This window comes from Lathamus discolor, chromosome 5 (genome assembly GCF_037157495.1).
Source record: "Lathamus discolor isolate bLatDis1 chromosome 5, bLatDis1.hap1, whole genome shotgun sequence".
Taxonomy (NCBI): domain Eukaryota; kingdom Metazoa; phylum Chordata; class Aves; order Psittaciformes; family Psittacidae; genus Lathamus; species Lathamus discolor.
The window spans coordinates 6,169,212-6,188,330 of NC_088888.1; the positions used below are offsets into that span (position 1 = coordinate 6,169,212).

A 19,119-nucleotide genomic window follows, 5' to 3' on the forward strand; every position below is an offset into this window, starting at 1 on the left:
GAAAAAGGAAGAACTTAAAGCCTGTTTATTTTCTTTTAGGCACTTTCCCGGGTGACAAGCACCGGGGCCAGCGACCTGCTCTGACCTGGAGACAGCGGTGAGCTGCCCCTGCCTGGTTCTGCGGGAGGCATGGTGGTGGCAGTGTCAGGCACCTGGCCAGCAGCGTGAGGAAGGGAGCCTACGGGGCCCCAGCACTGGAAGATGTCGATGTCGGGCAGAATGTCTCCCACCCTGGAGAGGAGCGACAGCGATGGGCAGACAGACAGGGTGAAGGCCGTGGTGCAGCCCTCCAACAGCATCAGTGTGCAGGGCATCTCCTACACCGTCAGGTAGGGCTGGGGAGGGCCACATGGTGAGCCCCTACCTGCCAGGTGCTGCTCCGACCACAGGGACTGAGGGGAGAGGGGCTGGGACCAGTGGGCCATGGATTTAGCTTCAGCCCAGTAAAGGAGGGATGCTGCGAAGGTAGCCCTCTTCTTGGTGCTGGGCTGCCCACCACAGGCTTTGAGTGCCTGGATTGAGGGAAGCAGAGCTAGTCTGTTCTCCAGAGGGTTCACCAGTTCTTCTTCACATGTCTCTGAAGGAGATGCTTTAGAGATTTCCAAAGGTTGTGCTCCTTCCCACTGCCTTTCTTACGGTTGCCAGACAGCTAATGTGAGGCCATAAGAAAACAGGTGGATTAATAGCTGGCAAGCATCGGCAACAAGTAAAGCCTCAGTTAAAGTTTCCCCTTTTGTTGTAGACTGAAAGCATCACAGCTGTCAGTTCGAAAAATCTGCTCAGACTTCATTTTATCTTCCAGAAAATGCTGAAGTTAAAATGTTAAAGCCTAGGGGAGTGAGGGGGGAAAGGTATTTCCCCCTTTCCCCCCTCCCAATATTTTAAAACACCTTCAGGCTCCCGTCCCACATGCAAGTAGCTATAAAGCATTCACTTACTGTATGCAAATTTTTTAAGTTTCCTCTATTTAATTTTTTTTAAATGTTTGTCTTCCAAGAGAACGCATTGGCCCATGGTGGAATGTTTCTTTATATCGTAAAAAATGGACCCGGCAAATACTTAAGGATGTTTCATTTCACGTAGAGAGTGGCCAGATTATGGGGATTTTAGGAAATTCAGGTAAGTTTTTCCAGTACTTAGAGAAATAAGATTGAAACTAACACCGGTGGCTTCCACAGTGGTATGAGTGTGACTGAGGTCTGTGTTTTAAATAATGATATTGCAGCTGTTTTTAATTTCTGTGGTACTTGGTTTTCAGAGTTCAATCTTCTGTCATCTAACTAACTATCTAACTATGACTTCATTAAGAGATAATGTTACTTCTAAACCCCAGTGTTTAACTAAGAAGTGTGAATTTGTATGAATTAAATGCCAGTTTGCACACATTCTATGTTTTCAATTTAATTCCTTTTAAGTAGCTGCATTCTCAGGACTTATTATTTTAATGTTGTTGGGAAAAAAAAGTACTTTCTTCTTTTCATACGTCTCCATCCAATTGAGGATACTGCTCATGAAGTCATATAATTCATTTCACCACATGATTAATTCCTTTTGTTTTAAAGGATCTGGAAAAACAACACTTCTGGATGCCATATCAGGAAGACTGGGACATAAAGACAATTTATTTGGCGATGTGTACTTGAATGGGTGTCAGCTGAAGAAGGAACAGTTTAAAGATTGCTTGTCTTATGTGCCACAGGTTGATTTCTGCATTTTACTTGTGTGCTGTGCTTCCTTTAATTTTAAAAAAGTAAAGTTGCTAATGCAATGGAGTAATGTAAACTGACTGTGATTTTACCAGTCAATTTACAAAGCAGTTAACAAAATGTATGAATGAATGAAGGTTGTGCAAGAAGGGGCAAGATCTTAATTACTACAGGATTAACTGCTTCTTCCTCTTCACCCTTTTTTTTCAGAGTGACACTTTGTTAAGCTTCCTCACCATACGAGAGACTCTAACCTACACTGCTTTACTAACTCTTCAGACATGCTCCGACAACTTAATCAGAAAGAAGGTCTGTATTTTATCATCTTCCACCAGAAAGGCAGACATGATGTCATGTAATGCTTTCACCAGCAGCACTTTCCATCCATGGCTGTGTTTTACATTTACAAGGTTTTGTAATCCTCATTCTGCAAATGAGGAGAAATCCTCCTGCTGAGGAGTAGGACACAAGCTCTCTGATGCTCCCTGCTCTGCAAAGGGCTTGTGCTGATGTCCTGGGGAATCACTATTGTGTTGGGACAAAACTATTTTCCCCAGGGCTGAGGCAGTTACTATTACAGATGCTGCTGTTGGCATCGAGGTCAGTTCCCCTTTTCCAGCTGAGAAACACAGTTCTCTGGGGTGTTTAGGGCTATGCGTGCTGGCAAGTTTCATGGGCAGCTGAGGTGACTTTGACACTACCCTGGCTCTTGTAGGCTGTCTTCCACTAACCAGAGCAGCTCCAGAAAGCTGGTCTAATAAGCCACATTCAAGCTACTTTCCTGATAAAATAGGTGTGTTCCAGATCTATTAAAGGACTCTTTTTGGCCTCTGTTGAGAATAAAAATTCGATATTCCTGACCAAAGGCTCTTGCTTTCTGTCTTCTCTTTTCACCTATCTTCCACTCAGTATTTTGTACTTCCCCAGAATTGATGTGCTTTCTGCTCCCTTATTTTTTAAACCAGACCAGCACATTATTCTTCATACCTTAACTTCTAGTCCCACCTTTTAATCTCTTAATGTCAACTGAAGCTAAAACTGTACTCATTTCAGTATACATGAAAATAAAAAGTAATTGAAATAACATACTAAAAATAATGAATATCTTCCAAATAGAATGGATGCAAACAGCATACTGAGAAAACCATAGCTTAAAATTGTGTCTTTTTCTTTCATTTTTTCATTTTGCACACAGGTATCTGAGCTGGACTGTGTTTAGTCTTTCTAAATTGTAATTATTTTTCAGGTAGATACAGTTATGGCTGAGGTGAGTCTCAGCCACATTGCTGACAAAATAATTGGAAGCCGTAATTTTGTAGGAATTTCAGGGGGTGAGAGGCGTCTTGTTTCAATTGGAGCCCAGCTATTACAAGATCCCAGTAAGTACCATGCATAGATTTTCAAAGTAGAACAAAGCAGTGTCACCTTGTGCTCCTACCACGGGTCTCCATAAACCACTTTAACATACAAAGGCATTTATATTCTGTAATTCAGCAAAAGCTAGTCTAGTAGTGACAGAAAAGGATGAGCAGGAACTGAAGTTTGCCATTAATCTGTTAGTTGATCTTGGAAAGTAGACTATCTCAAAATCTTAGGGACTAAACATAGATTTAGATTTGCATTTATCCATTTCAAGTCTTTCTGGGCTCACCCTTCCCGTGTATGAAGTGTTGGTTGTGGCCCATTATTTTATAGGTTTTGAGTGCATTAGAGCTATAAATAAGCAAGCACTGAGCCTTTTAGTAGAGTAGCTGCCCTTAAGTCATTTATGTTTGAGTGCCAGATCCAAAAACAAAATAAAAATTAATGAAAATCAAAGTAACTAGAAGAATTAGCCATGGGAAATAGGACAGAAATTTTTCTCAGTTTTGAAATGGTTTCTTAAGTGTGCCAAAATCTTATGGAGTGAATGTATAGCATGCATTTATTGGATTCTGGAGTCCTCATATTGCTGCAGATGTGCTAGGACTGCATACTAGGCAGGAAGTAGCATTTAAGTAGCAAAGTGAGGTTTATTACTGCTACTGGAAACTCTTAGAGAGTTCACTGGGACTAGTTATTGCTCAGGAAGCTCACTAAACCCTATTGTAAACACTACAGTAATTCTCTGTAAATAGAGAGAAAGCACTTCTCCCTCGTTATCCTGATCAAGGTTGAACTGTCTTCTTCTGTGTCATGTCTCATCTATGTAAAAATAATGGATTTGAGTGTAACTTTTCCATTTCCATGTGCAATAAAAGCACAAAGAAAATGCAGTACCAACCCCCCCCCCCCCCCCCCATTTATGGAATTACATATGCTGTGTTTTAACAACTATTAGTTTGTTCATAACAAATTCTGTGTGTATATAAAGATTTAATTCAGATTATAGATTCTGGGCAATTTTATCAGTTATATTTACATTTGTATACATGTGAAATTTGTCATTATTGTTCTTAGAAGCAGATGTATACATCAAACTAGTTTGATAATTTTCAGATTTCATCCGAACTTAGAAAAAAATCATTATGCTCTGATTCTGCAGTAGTTTCTTTATGTCCTTATTACTCATCATTGAAACTGAACCACTGAAGCTAACTAAAACCTAGAGATCACATCATGGCAATATCTAGACATACTCTGCTTTACACGTGGAACTTCACATATAAAGTAATTTCTATATTATTTGCCAAATTAGCTTCAAAGGCAGAAGCTATAACATTTGCTCCCCATTTATCTGAGTTTTAATGCTATTCCTTCTCATTTCACAGAGATCATGCTTCTTGATGAGCCAACAACAGGGCTGGACTGCCTAACAGCAAAGCAGATTGTCTCCCTTCTCTCGGAGCTTGCACACAGGGGCAGGATAGTGATTATTACAATTCACCAGCCACGCTCAGAACTCTTCAGGGTAAGTGATACCTACTTACTATTTGCTTTTGTATTCAGGATAAAAGTGCAATATGCAGTATAGTTGCCTTCAAAGGCTCTCTTCCTTTCCCCCGTATAAACACAGGCTTGTCTTGAAACTTTATAGCTCTGGCCTTCTGCCTGTCACAGGGCACTTGGGGTAACATATTGCCCTGTGAAAATAGTATGCACACTGACTGCCTAAGCTTTGTGTTACCCAGCTGCCCAAACAACTGGGAGAAGTCATGCAAATCCTCCAGTTGTGTGTGCACTGTAAAAACTAGAACTTTATTTATCTTTAAATATTCACATTTCAGTAACAATTACAACTTGAGACAGATAAAGACATGAGTTGGGGAAAAATAATTATCTTTTTTCCTCTTTGTGTCAGGTGATGTGGTTACACCTTGGGCACATGATGGGGCAGGTCTGCCTTTCAGGGCTTGTGGTGAGGAAAGCACCTCTCCCTTCCTATTACTGTTTTGCACTTTGCTCTTCTGACACATCCACGACCCAGCACATTGAATGCAAGGCACCTCTTCCCTATGACTGAATTGAGCTTAAGTGGTCAAGAAGCCAGAGGAGAGTGAGAGTGCTTTTCTGGACTGAAAGCAGTCCTGGTGCCTTGGGAATATGGATTGTCCATAGCTGTTGGGAACCCTGCCCTGGCAAATATTCACCCAGAGAGCAGGGCTGTTAAAGTCCATAAGCACTTAAGGATAATCTTCCAACAATTTGGGGATTTTACAGTCTGGGGCTATTAAGCACTGAAAGAGGTCAGTCAGTAAGTGAAGGTGCATTAGAAGTGAAGCCAGAAGGCCACAGCTCCCATTCCCATTTGTGGATTACCTCTGTATGTTGCCGTCCCTGACAGTTTTGAGAACTACTAGTTTAAAGAGCTTTAAGATGTGTCATCTTGCATAACCACTAAGAGGAGTGAAAGGAAGGGTAAACTTCCTTTGAGAGAAATATAGTAAGGAAGTTTGAATGTGTCAAAATTATTTTTCCTGTCAAAGCATTTTTATTACCAAGACAGTAGCTGTACTTCAGAATTAATACACTTCTCCTCAATATGTATTGCTAATATGTTCATATGCCCTCCTGCAGTTATTTGACAAAATAGCCATCATGAGCTTTGGAGAAATGGTTTTCTGTGGGAACCCTATGGAAATGATCACATTTTTTAGTGACTGTGGCTATTCTTGTCCTGAGCAATCAAATCCTTTTGACTTCTATGGTAAGTTTGCCTTAGTTGTTTCGGTAAAAAAAAAGGTTCCCTTTAAACAAACAAGTTGTTTTCTTCACCATATTTAATTATATTTATATAGATAGAAATGTGTTGAATTTGAATTCTTCTCCAACTGTGTAATCATTTTCAGCTCAGAGAAGGGGCTCAGCCCATGTAACTTCCACTGATTCCATAAACCAGCACAAGTTTGCAGTAGGTCTGAAACACAGCAGAAAGGAATAAGCTACTAATAAAAAAGGAACCTCAGCTTCATGTAACCTGCAGATTCCTGATGGCTTCTTCTTATGGCTGTCCACTGGATGTAGGAAAATCAAATTGATCCCAAAAATGTGGAAAGTCCTATGCTCTTACATACTCAGAGATGCTAAGCAGCTGGAAGCAGTTGTTTCCTGGGGAAGGATGTAGAATAAATATGGGATGACTGATCCCTGCAAATATATGTATGAAGAGAATGTGCATGTGCATATGCATATATGTGTGCATACATACATGTATATATCTTTTTTTTAAATCTAGTATGTAAGCTGATTTTTAAGGAGACTAGCTAGGCATTAACTAAGGAATCTGACCAATCCAAAAAGCTGTATTCAGAGGAGGCAGTGTTTTCCTATTGTCTAGGTGGCATCCAAAACTCAGAGAGAAGAGAGGATGGTTGTTGACATGAAGCTGGAATGGGATGAAGCTGAAAATACTAGTGTGACAGTGAGGATAATTTTGCTTTCATGAATTTGAATAGTCTTGAAAAGCATAGATGAGCTGAGATTTAGACCCACTTTTAAAAAGGCTTGGTAAAGAGAGTACTGCATTCTTTAAGTGTCAACCTTTGAATGTGACAAGAAAAGGAAAAAATACAGTTTAGAGCAAAGAATCATCAGAATATTTAGTCTTTGGAAAATTGGTAGTTTATATTTTTCGTGTGATTTAATGATGTGAATGAAAGGACAGATCCTGATACCATTTTGCACCAGCAGCAGAGTAAAATAGAGCCTACATATTGAGTGAAGCTTACATTATTGAAAAGTTATGTGTTTATTAAAAAAGTACAACTGCATGTAGGCATTAGCTATTCGATCTAGCGACTAGTTGGTGTTATCAGTTTGTTAGAACAGACATGGTTGCCATTTATTTCCTGCATGACTTTCAACAAGTCACACTGGCCAAGTTTTAAAAAGTGTCTGCATTTCAGATATTCATATTTACAAAAGTGAAGACTTAATTTTGGATTCTTTTTATCATTAAAGACAATTATGCTGAATTCCAGCTTTCAGAACACCAGGGAAGTATTCATAAGTCTAATTCAGATTTTGAGGATGCATTAAGAATCTTGGGCATGGCCTCCTCTTCTCTTGTTCAAGACATATTTTGAAGTTGAGCATAGCGCTGTAAAACTGAGGAATAAATAACTGATGAAGATGCCTTATCAAATGTAGAAGAGTAATGTAAACATTTGCAAGAATGAAAAAAATTCCTGAGAACAACAGTCTAGTTTTTGAAACCCTATATAATTCATTGCTTTTAGGGAAAAGGGAAATTTCTAATGCATTTCAGCACTATAGCTGAATATGGGTGACTTGTACAAATAGCACACACCAGGTTCCCGTCTGCTAATAAAAGAATTGCTGGTGTCAGGAATAGGTATAGGTGGATTTATTAGAAAGGAACATTAACTATGTGAAGTAGTTACCTCTTCATAAGTTGCATGGCAGTAAGTAATACTTTCTTCAGCTTGGGCTGAGCCTGCTAGAGGAATTTGGCCCGCTGAACACCCTTTAACTTCACATTAAAACAGAAGTATGTCTGAGAAGGAGAAGGGTGAAACCCAAGTACAATAATGCAGTAACAGCTCAAGTAGAGAAGAGCAATGTCTGTGCAGCATGATCTCTGACTGAAAAATAAAGCTCCGCTGTTATGGGGTTATGGAGGAGTAGGTAGAAGACAAAGGGAATCAGGGAGCCATGTCTGAGTCTTTGCCTGAAAAAGTGAGAAATACATGACCAGAAAGTCAACTCTTCCTCCCTATCAGTGTTCATCTTCAGCTGGTGCTCTGTCTTGCTCTTGGCAGCAGTAGTGCTTCACCAGTGGCATGGCGCTATGCTGTGCAAGGAGAATACTCAAAGTCTGACCACGCCATTTGATCCTTGCGTTTCCAGGTAAAGGACTTCAGCTTCAGGGTCCTACAGAGGCCACAAAACACAGAGATATCTTGTGGCTGCACAGTTACTCATTCATGTTGCTTCTAATGGAAAGGAGGAGTAAAAGAAACCTTGAATACTTCCATAGACCTTTCCTTCTTTGCAGATTTGAGGAAAGAGAAAAGGAAAAGTTAGCTGCGAGTTGGAGAAAGAGATATGACTGGAAAATGATGTGTATACAAGTGCAACAACTACCTGAAAGGAGGATGGAGCCAGGAGGCAGCTGGTCTCTCCTCCCAAGTAACAAGTGATAGGACAAGAAGTCATGGTCTCAAGCTGTGCCAGGGGAAGTTTAGATTGGATATTAGGAAAATTTTTTTCACTGAAAGGGTGGTCAGCTGTTGGAACAGGGTGTCCAGGGACATGGTGGGATCACCCATGTAGATGAGGCCCTCAGCGACATGGTTTAGTGGTGGACTTGGTGGTCCTGGGGTGACAGTTGGACTGGATGATCTTAAAAATCTTTTCCAGCCTCGATTCTATGATTCTAAACACTTCCCAAATTTACAGTGGATCTGACATCTGTGGACACCCGAAGCAAGGAACGTGAACTTGAAACCTACAGTAGGGTTCAGGTAATTGTATCAGCCTACAAAAACTCGGAGATCTTTAGCAAAGTACTGGCAACCATTGAAAGAACAAAGAGTATGAAAGAGCTGACACCAATTCCATTCAAAAACAAAGACTCACCCAATGCCTTTTTCCAGTTGTGGATTCTTGTACGGTAAGAATCTTTTTCTTTCCTTTTTTTTTAGAAAAGAAAAATCTTTTTTTCTTTCTCACCAATCTTTTGGTGGTGTTATTGTTTTGTTTCATTATCAGGAGGATAACAAGAAACTTCTCCAGAGATAAGATGGGCATCATCATGCGTCTCCTCCAGAATCTGCTATTTGGCTTGTTTGTAGCATTTTTCCTTCTTAGACTAAGGAATGATCTGGAAAAAGGAGCTCTGCAGGACCGTGTGGGGTTGGTCTACCAGTGCGTGAGTGCCCCCCCCTACACAGGGATGCTCAACAGCGCTGTCCTTTGTGAGTTTCACTTCTGTATTATGTGCAGCAGCAAGTATTACTGCCACTACTTTATAAATAGGAAAAAGTATTTTTTGAAGATAATAATTTAAAGGATCTAAACAGTTTTGGTTAATGTCAGAGCTGATACAGAGGCATGAAATTCGAAGGCAAAGCAGCAGGAAGCATCACACCACAGAAAAAGACAAGACAACTAATCAGAGGGGCTCCAGGCCTACTGCACTTAATGACGGAATACACCTCAATTTCTTCCTCTCCTTTTTACAGCTGGCCTGTATATGGAGGCTTTATGCTGAACTGTGCAAGAGCCCTTACTTGCCTGCGTGTAGTGTGATAAAGGCAGGACAAGATCTAAGTCTGAGGTTAACATCTTAAATGAGAGCGAAACAAAAGACATGAAAAAGATAAAATTATAAACCTCCTTTGACAACAATAAAGCATAATTAGACTTAACAGTATTATGTAATGATTAAACTTGTCTTAGAATGTGTTTCTCTTACAGCTCTCTTCTCTGCCATACTAAGACCAACAGTAGCTTCTATTTACAGTCCTAAACACTGTTATGCTCATGTAGGTAACATGTACCCCTGTCATCACCTTGAGATCAGAACACCACAAGAAATGATCCAGTAATGGCAGTTTTTCCAGGCCTTTAATTTATATCTGCCAAAAGAGAAGCCTCTCCTGCATGCTGCCTGGATAGGACTCTTTCATTAAACTTACCAACTTTTGCAATCTGTGGGGAGCATTTGTTGCATTTATAGTGGGGGGGGGAAACATGATCAAACTGGTTTAGACTGAATGCTTCTGATAGATTCTTAAAGTTGTCTCTGTGCTCCAGGTCTTTTTTGATAGCAACAAGTCTTGATCTCTTTATTCAATGGTGATTTAATTTATTTCTTCTATATTTATTGCAGTCCCACCTTTACGTGCTATCAGTGACCAGGAAAGTAAAGACGGCTTGTACAAGAAGTGGCAAATGCTTTTAGCTTATATAGTACATTTCTTGCCCTTCAGTGTCATCAGCGTGGCAATTTTCTGCATCTTTATTTACTGGTAAGCACTTGGGCCATCCACTGGATTGTTATTTTCTTTTTGTTACCAGTTTAAATTCCTATGTCAGCAACAAGCCTCCTGGCATGGCTTCCTACTCTTGTCTCTCTGAATGATTACAGAGCAAGCTTAAGGAAAGATGACGCAATTTTAGCCTTTCTCTTTCAGGCAGTGTTAAAACACTTTCTGAGTAAGTTACCAGTTCTCTAGGTAACTTGGGAGGTTTTAATGGGGCTGGGGCATTTATCATTCTTGTGTCATATCAAAAGCAGAAAGTGTCATTTTACATTACATTTTTGAAAAGTAGGAAATGGGGGGGGGGGAAGTAACAAAGATGTATATTTCCTGAGAGTTTTAGGGTTTAGCTATAGCATATGGAAGTGATGAGATCTAGACCCTTCTCTTCCACTCTTCAGAGAAAGGCACTAAAGTAGATTTCTGATAGTGAGAGAAAGTGTTTGGTTGTAAAACTTGCTTTCCTCCCAGCCCCAGTATATTCATTTGCTTGCATCATTGTGAAGTAGTACTTCTGAATGGGGTCATGAAGTATTTCATCTGATCATTGCCTTGTCTGTCATACATGTCTGCTCTTCTTCATTCTGTCCCATTGATTTCTCGCCTTCTACTTCCTTAAGCCAAACTTAATAGACTCTGTGCCTGCATATATAAGCTAATAGAAAAGAAATAAGGAATTTCTGTCTTTCAATCTTTTTCTGTTTTGTTTTGTTTGCTTGTTTTCCAAATTATGAAAGGAGTGTAGTGCACTAAAGTTAATGTTTGTTTTCATATGACAGTTGGCAGTAAAGCTGCAATCAGGTGGCAGTCTATAGCAAAATGTGTACAAAGGAACAGTAGGCTTGGTTTGTTGGATGCATGTTCTCCAGTTAGCTTTGAGAAATTGTAAGTGGGTAGACCCTTGTAAAAGAGATGAAGTGCAGGAGCTATTCGGCTGTAGCTGTGCATGTTAGTGCTCTTACTCTTCAACAAGATGCACTTCGGCAGTCTGAAAATTGATGAAGTAAAACTGCACCAAATCGCTTGGACTGCAGAGCAAGAACTTCTGCATAGGGAGTTAGTCTGCCATGGGAATCTCTCAATAGCTGTTTTCTCACCTAGGAAAACCTCAGGAAAAATGGTAACCTTTTTTCCTTCCTCCAGACCTGTAGTAGGTAATGTGGTGAAGTGCTCAGCATTTGCCTAATTCTTTCCATTAGGGATCTCAGTAACTGTCAGCTCCTAGATGGCAAAAACTCTGAGAGGGCGATTTCTGCTCCTCCAGACATGAGGACTTCTGCGCGTGGGTTGTTTTTTTGTAGTTTGGTGCTGATTTTAAAAGTAGCAGCTTTGTTCAAGAAAGGCCATCTTTCTCTTTGTCCCCTTAGTTACCTGGGATTTTATTCCTGAAAGCAGTTAGTACTGCCTGCTTCAGGCAGTGCTCCCTAAGAAGTCCTTTTGCACAGACAAGCAAAAAGCTAGTCCTCCTCCCAGTAAGTGCACAGAGGGGATGCCCTCCGCTCACAGAGCCCTTCTATCTGCCCGCTAGATAGCTGGCTGCTGAGAAGGCAGCCATTTGTAAAGCACCTTCTCCGCTTCAAAGTGGAAGATTTGTGGAGCTCCTATCACAAGCCACTGCTTGTCACACTCACTCCTTAAACAGGAAATGTGTGAGGGTAGAGACTTTGCCCTTGTGCTCTGGTAGCTTCAAACACAATCAGCAATAAAGAGTGTGGTTCTGGTTAATGAATAAAATTTACAGATATTTCTTCGCTGTGTAGGTGGTGAGGCAGTGGCACAGGTTGCCCAGAGAAGCTGTGTCTGCACCATCCCTCTCAGCATTCAAGGCCAGGTTGGACAGGGCTTGGAGTAACCTGTTCTGGTGGAAGATGTCCTTGACCATGGCAGGAAGGTTGGAGTTATATGATCTTTACTGTCCCTTCCAACACAAACCATTCTATCTTAGCCTCTGCATATCTTTGTTACCTTGTGGTTGTGGAAGCCACCAGTGATGTGTCAGAGTGATTTCATAGTGCCCTTAGACTTCATAGGGTGTACAGTTTCTATATGAAACTTTGAAGATTGTATCTGTGCAGGACTAAAGTTTCCTGGATGGAATCTCCTATGTGTTCTTAGAAGCTCCTCTCTCAGCATTTGTATTTGTAGGGTTAGACAGCTAGGGTCAGACAGACCCTAAGTCTTACCTGATCAAGCACAAGGCAGATCTGGCCAAGAACAAATACAGCCAGTTTTACACTCAAGTAAATGTACTCTTTGGCAGATTTTCCTAGCTAAAGACTCCTCTGGGAAATGTTGTAACAGTTTCATCATTCTACTGTTCTATTGCTGTAATATTCTCTCTTTGAGGTTTTTTTTTGGTTTAGTTTGGTTTGGCTTTTTTCTCTTTTAGGCTTTTGTCTCTTTTTATTCCTACCCCAGATTTACTAGTTTGTATTTACATAGCTGTGAAAGTATCACAGCACTTCAGAGGAGGTGATACTTTTATGCCAGGACTTTGCAAAGTTGTTTCTTCTGCACTGGTCTGTGATTAAAGGCTGTTTGTTAAATACCTGTTAGTTTGTTCTATGTTCAATACTTGAAGAGTCAGTGCTCAACCACCCGCTTCTAAGAGAGGTTATTCTGGTGTTACTAAAAATACTACAGGAAAGCCTGTGAGAAAATTAATACTTTTATTATGTTCAAATATGGTAGATAAAATATATAGGGAAAAAGAAAATAAAATGGTAAATAGCTGCTTGTTCATTAAGCAAAGCAGTCTGTACCCAGTCTGAGGCAATTTTGGGGTGAGGTATTTCAAAAAAGAATAACATGTCACCATGTAATAAAAGGTTTTGTCATCTGTAATATGCATGATAAGGCGGAATTAACTTTGCCAATCAATTGTTGGCCTTTCTTAACTTTTTAATCTTTAGTACAGATTGGGGGGACTTTTTTTCCTCAATTAGCTAAGGAAAAGCTCAGAACAGCGTGTTGTATTAAGAAGCGTAGGAGTATGGAGGAAATTGCATTTGGATGAATTACATGGGTGGTGAGTTCAATTAGCCTTGCATTTAATTGAGTATATCTAGTTTTACATTTGTATGCACAGTATCAGAAGAGCAAAATTCCATCTGTTAATTATCTGCATAAAGACATTCTTTAATATGTGACTTACATAAATAACTGTGTAGACTTTAGAAGGAGGAGGATGTTAGCTTAAGGGATTGTATAAGTCATGGTGGTTACCATGAAACTACACGGATTTCCACTTCAAAGTATGTATTTATGTAACTCTCTTTAATATAGATGGAGAAAACCTAATATATCTGTTATGGTATTAAGAGGATGTCCTTTATGTTAAGGGTCCAAACAATATACTAAGGGTTAAGGCATAAACTGTTCACTTAATGAGCTGTGATTGCAAAAAAGAATAAATAAATACAAACAGAAATAAAAGCTACTTTCCAAGTTTAGTACCCAAACACTGCTTTTAAATGTTCATTTGCTCATTTTTATACAGGATTATTGGGTTGCATCCTGATGCTGCCAGATTTGGAATTTTCTTTGCTGTTGTCTTAGCATGTCATATAATTGGTGAACTACTAACACTTGCTGTACTTGGTGTGGTTCAAAACCCAAACATAGTCCAAAGTGGAGTGGTGCTACTTAATTCAGCAGGTGTGACAGTGGGAGCAGGACTACTAAGGTAGGAAAAAGTTTTATTTCATTATGGTGTAATGTGAAAATAATCTACCTGCAGAAGAGTCTCATGGACAGGCTATGTTGCAGAAGCACAATAATGCTCAATTAGCAATGGAAAGACAGAGCAGCTGTTATCCTTCAGGGGCAGAACTACTTAATCACTTCAGACTTTGTACTACACACACAAACTAGACACTTAATAACTTTAAATATTAATAAATGGTTAACATTTTTCATTATAACTTATGTATATATATGTTATATATACATATATATTTATATAACATGTATATATATGTATATAACATATGTATGTTATATAAACATATAAATATATAACATTCTAAATAAATGTTAATATTTTTTCTCTTTTTGCAAATAAATTGAAGCTAAAACTGAAGTGTTAGTACCTATTGGCTCAGACGATATTTTCTTTTTTACTTATGCCGACATTATGAATTGAAAATTGATCACTTGTGATCTTTCCAATGAAAAGTAAGTAAACCTAACAATTGATGCTGTCAGGTCGTCCTCAGGAAAAACACATGAGTCTTCTCAAAGTTGATGCTGCTTTGCCTCTTCAAAGCAGATCTCAGCTAATACTTGCTTAAGAGATAAAACTAGGTTAATAGCTAATTAATTGGTCCCTACCTGATTTCAGGAAGATGTACATTTACAGTGACAAGTTATTATGACAAGTGACAAGTTACTCCCGCTACCATAGTCTAATGCCCTTAATGATAACTTTCTAAAAGTATTACAGTGATTTCTAAACTTATTTTACAGTAGAGACATTGCTAATTAATATTATAATATGAATCTCTTTGATTAATCTTCATAGGCAACGAACAATGTTAAAAATAGCATTGAAACTTGAGTTGCTGGGTTTTTCTATTCATTTGTTTAATTATGCCTTGCAGTGTTTGAGGGTGCTGAGGCCCTGGCACAGGTTGCCCAGAGAAGCTGTGGCTGCCCCATCCCTGGCAGTGTTCAAGGCCAGGTTGGACACAGGGGCTTGGAGCAACCTGGTCTAGCTGAAGGTGTCCTTGCGTGTGGCAGGAGGTTGGAACTGAATGAGCTTTAAGGTCCCTTCCAACCCAAACCAGGCTGTGATGATTCTATTTTAGGTGCAGAAATTGTCCAGTCCTGTTGAATAATGTTATTTCAAAATTTCCATACTGGTTTTTATTATTTTTGCTTCATTTTTGATCTTTTGTTATTATTCCCATGAACTGATATTCAGTCTTTTATAGTTTTTGAAGATGGAGTGGGGGGAGGTGGTTTTTTACTTTGGAAGCAACACTTTTGTAACTAAGGTTTATATTGTGTCTTGTTATTTTCAGTTTTATCACTGCAATGTGAATAGCAAATTACTTCACAGGATTATTTGTGACTGTCCATAAAGTTATGGCTGAACATTATGACACTGTACCACAGTCAGAGACAGCCTTCATGGCTGTCCCCTCATTTAGCACTAAAATGAACTTTGTTTTAAAACCTTCCAGGTACAGCCAAGAACTGTGTTTGTAACAGGCTACAAAAAAAAGATGAGAGTTAGTTTGTTTTAATTGGGGGTAGAATTGGCTCTTGGAATATAGCAAAAGACAGTTTAAATTCTCTGTTTCTTCAAGGACCATTGAAGATATGCCAAGAGCTTTTAAGATACTCAGTTATCTTACCTTCCAAAAATACAGCAGTGAAATTCTCATAGTCAATGAATTTTATGGCTTAAACTTCACATGTGGTAAGTGTTCATAAAAAAAAAAAAAAAAATCAGCCTTTTATTCCATTGTAAATTATTTTACGAGATGTTGATGCTTATTTTCCTTCTACGTACAAGTATCTTGATAAAGATAACTTCTGAGGTGTTAAAAGAAAAGCTTATTAATTAGTAAAGACTATAATGTCATACCAGCAAGTAAGACAAAAGCTTGATTCGTTTTTCTCAACCATTTCTCATTCAGTTCTTCATTTTTCTCGTCTCAGTTCTTTTACCACAGCTTTAGGGGTGTTTTGGAGGGTGAACTTTGCAGCCTGTTAGGTGCTTATCAGAGCAGTGTTAGACAAATAGAAGGTCAATAGAATTGCACAATATAAGATCAAACATCAGTGCAGGGAGCACTTACAGGTAACACCTGACCGGATGTTTTCTCTTAATACTAGTGATGCTTTGGTTCCAATGTTACCACTACATATATTAAGCTTAGATCTGTCAGGCTATACTTTTCTGCTTGTGAGCAAGACAACTGGCAAAATGAGAGAATCAATCAGGTTGGCAGGGTCAGTAGCTAACATCCATCAATAAGGTTAAACCTTACAGCTTTGGACCTACCCAAGCTATTTTGGGCTTTGCAACCAGGTATCCAAGGCTGTATGTTTCTTCTCCGTCAATCCATCCCATCCCTCTTTATTACAAGAGCACTGTAAGTCTATCCCATTGGGCAACTCACTTCTTGAGGTCTCTCCAGACAACATGTCTGAAAAAACCATAGATCTTTGGTTACGAACAAACCAGAAGACTCCTAATGACCCTTTATTTTTCCCTTTAAAAAAATATATCGTAGATAAACTGCAGAAACATGTGGCTTGCCTGTTCTTATTCCAAAATGATGAGAAATACTGTTGTGGGTAGAGTTCATTATTAAAATAGCATTAGGGGTAGGTATATTAAATATATGAGCTAGATACTGACGTCTGAGTTTTAATTTTACTGATTTGCCTGCTAAAGATATTATTTTGTTCTTTTAACAGGTGGAGCTGACAGTTCCATTACACTTAATCCTCTGTGTGCCTTCTCTCAAGGCACTCAGTTCATTGAAAAAAACTTTCCTGGTGCACTGTCCCAGTTCACACGTGATTTCCTAATACTCTATGCTTTTCTACCAGCACTTGCCATTGTAGCACTTCTGAGCTTCAAAATAAGAGACATAATTACAGCCAGGCAATAAAAAAGTACTAGTTCTAACAGTGTCTAATGCAACACTTTCAACTTGATTATGGTTGAAGGCATAAATTGTTAGATTTTAGGCGTAATTTAAGTGATTATACATATAGAAACATATAATCTCATGCTTGTTTCTAACTGGATGTTTTCCATCTTGAAAAATAATGTTCTCTTAAGAATGTGAATGTCTTCCTGCTATTGGTATTCCCACCCCACTCCCAAATCCGCCATAATCAACATTATTACCTGTTTTAAAGGACTTTTTGAATTTATTTTAGTTAACTGTTGCTGTCAATTTTTAATAATGTATCAATGGTACTCTAATTTCTTCCCCACTATTGTGGTTTTTATCCCTTACCAATAAGCAGAGGGGTGTAACTGCTACTACATCTTGTTTCTAGAATTGTATCTTAAGTCTTATGCTTTCTTTTGATACCATCGGCTAGATTTGTAGAAAGGGCACAAAAAACACATGTAAAGACAGAATCAAGAAATCACTCCACTTTAATCTTATGCATACTGTACAATCAATGAGTAGAGGATCTCTACGCAATACAGAATTTACCCAACATGTTTTTGTCTTGTAAATGATGGCAAATCAAGAGAAGACAGTTATTTATATCTGTTCCTTCTTTTCATTACCAAGCTCTTAATCTTGTTCTGGAAGCACTTTGTGAATTGCTAAAGCAAAAAAGTATTTGTTAATAAAATGCCAATTTAACTACGGTTCTTGGAAGTGATGTAGTTTGCATCTTTGGATATTCTTCTCATGGGCTCACTAACATTCCAGGGAGCATAATTTATCCATTTAATAAATCTAAGTACCTCCCAAAATTGAAAGCCTAACAAACAAAATTCCTAAATTTTGTAATGACTTTTCATGTTCAGTGAAGAAATTATTTATGACAGAGGGACAGCTACAGATTTCTTTGGGGAGGTACGTATATTTGTATCTTGAAATTCCATAACAATATACTTAGTCTAATTTGATATATTTGAAATTATGCACTTCGTAAGTGTAAGAATTTTAAAACCTCGACTTACCACAAGTTCTCCACCTGAGGTCAAGATTTTTTTCTAAAGTCATAGAATCATAGAATAGTTAGGGTTGGAAAGGACCTCAAGATCATCCAGTTCCAACCCCCCTGCCATAGGCAGGGACACCTCACACTAAACCATCCCACCCAAGGCTTCATCCAACCTGGCCTTGAACACTGCCAGGGATGGAGCACTCACAGCTTCCCTGGGCAAACGATTCCAGCGCCTCACCACCCTAACAGGAAAGAATTTCCTCCTTATATCCAATCTAAACTTCCCCTGTTTAAGTTTTAACCCATTACCCCTTGTCCTGTCACTACAGTCCCTGACAAAGAGTCCCTCCCCAGCACCCCTATAGGCCCCCTTCAGGTACTGGAAGGCTGCTATGAGGTCTCCACGCAGCCTTCTCTTCTCCAGGCTGAACAGCCCCAACTTCCTCAGCCTGTCTTCATACGGGAGGTGCTCCAGTCCCCTGATCATCCTCGTGGCCTCCTCTGGACTTGTTCCAGCAGTTCCATGTCCTTTTTATGTTGAGGACACCAGAACTGCACACAATACTCCAGGTGAGGTCTCACAAGAGCAGAGTAGAGGGGCAGGATCACCTCCTTCAACCTGCTGGTCACGCCTTTTGATGCAGCCCAGGATATGGTTGGCTTTCTGGGCTGCAAGCGCACACTGAAGCCGGCTCATGTTCATTTTCTCATCGACCAGCACCCCCAAGTCCTTCTCTGCAGGGCCGCTCTGAATCTCTTCTTTGCCCAGCCTGTAGCTGTGCCTGGGATTGCTCCAACCCAGGTGTAGGACCTTGCACTTGTCATGGTTGAACTTCATAAGGTTGGCATCAGCCCACCTCACAAGCGTGTCAAGGTCCCTCTGGATGGCATCCCTTCCCTCCAGGGTATCAACCAAACCACACAGCTTGGTGTCATCGGCAAACTTGCTGAGGGCACACTCAATCCCACTGTCCATGTCAGCGACGAAGATGTTAAACAAGGCCGGTCCCAACACCGATCCCTGAGGGACACCACTCATTACTGGTCTCCAGCTGGACACTGAGCCATTGACCACAACTCTTCGTGTGCGGCCATCCAGCCAGTTCTTTATCTAGCGAGTGGTCCATCCATCAAATTGGTATCTCTCCAATTTAGAGACAAGGATGTTGTGTGTCTTTATGTATCATATTCTGAGATGCAAAAGTTATCAGAAAAACATCTAGTGAACAAGTATGTTAAAAAAAAACCCAAACTTTAAAAAGCTGAAAAGATACCACCTTAGTTTCTTTCCCATTTTCCTGCATGTGTAGGGTTGCTCATCAGGGAATATT

At 39.6% G+C, this 19,119-nt stretch overlaps 1 protein-coding gene across 1 annotated transcript; it reads left to right on the top strand.

Moving 5' to 3' along the window:
- The first annotated feature begins 43 nt into the window (after positions 1 to 43).
- ABCG5 (ATP binding cassette subfamily G member 5) lies at positions 44 to 17,481 on the top strand. The gene is made up of 13 exons (XM_065679518.1): positions 44 to 329; positions 998 to 1,119; positions 1,563 to 1,699; positions 1,917 to 2,015; positions 2,953 to 3,085; positions 4,457 to 4,596; positions 5,703 to 5,832; positions 8,547 to 8,760; positions 8,859 to 9,064; positions 9,982 to 10,120; positions 13,632 to 13,817; positions 15,445 to 15,557; positions 16,565 to 17,481. Exons 1-13 carry the CDS (start codon positions 202 to 204, stop codon positions 16,759 to 16,761), a joined length of 1,944 nt encoding a protein of 647 aa, XP_065535590.1. The 5' UTR covers positions 44 to 201; the 3' UTR covers positions 16,762 to 17,481.
- The last annotated feature ends 1,638 nt before the right edge of the window (positions 17,482 to 19,119 follow it).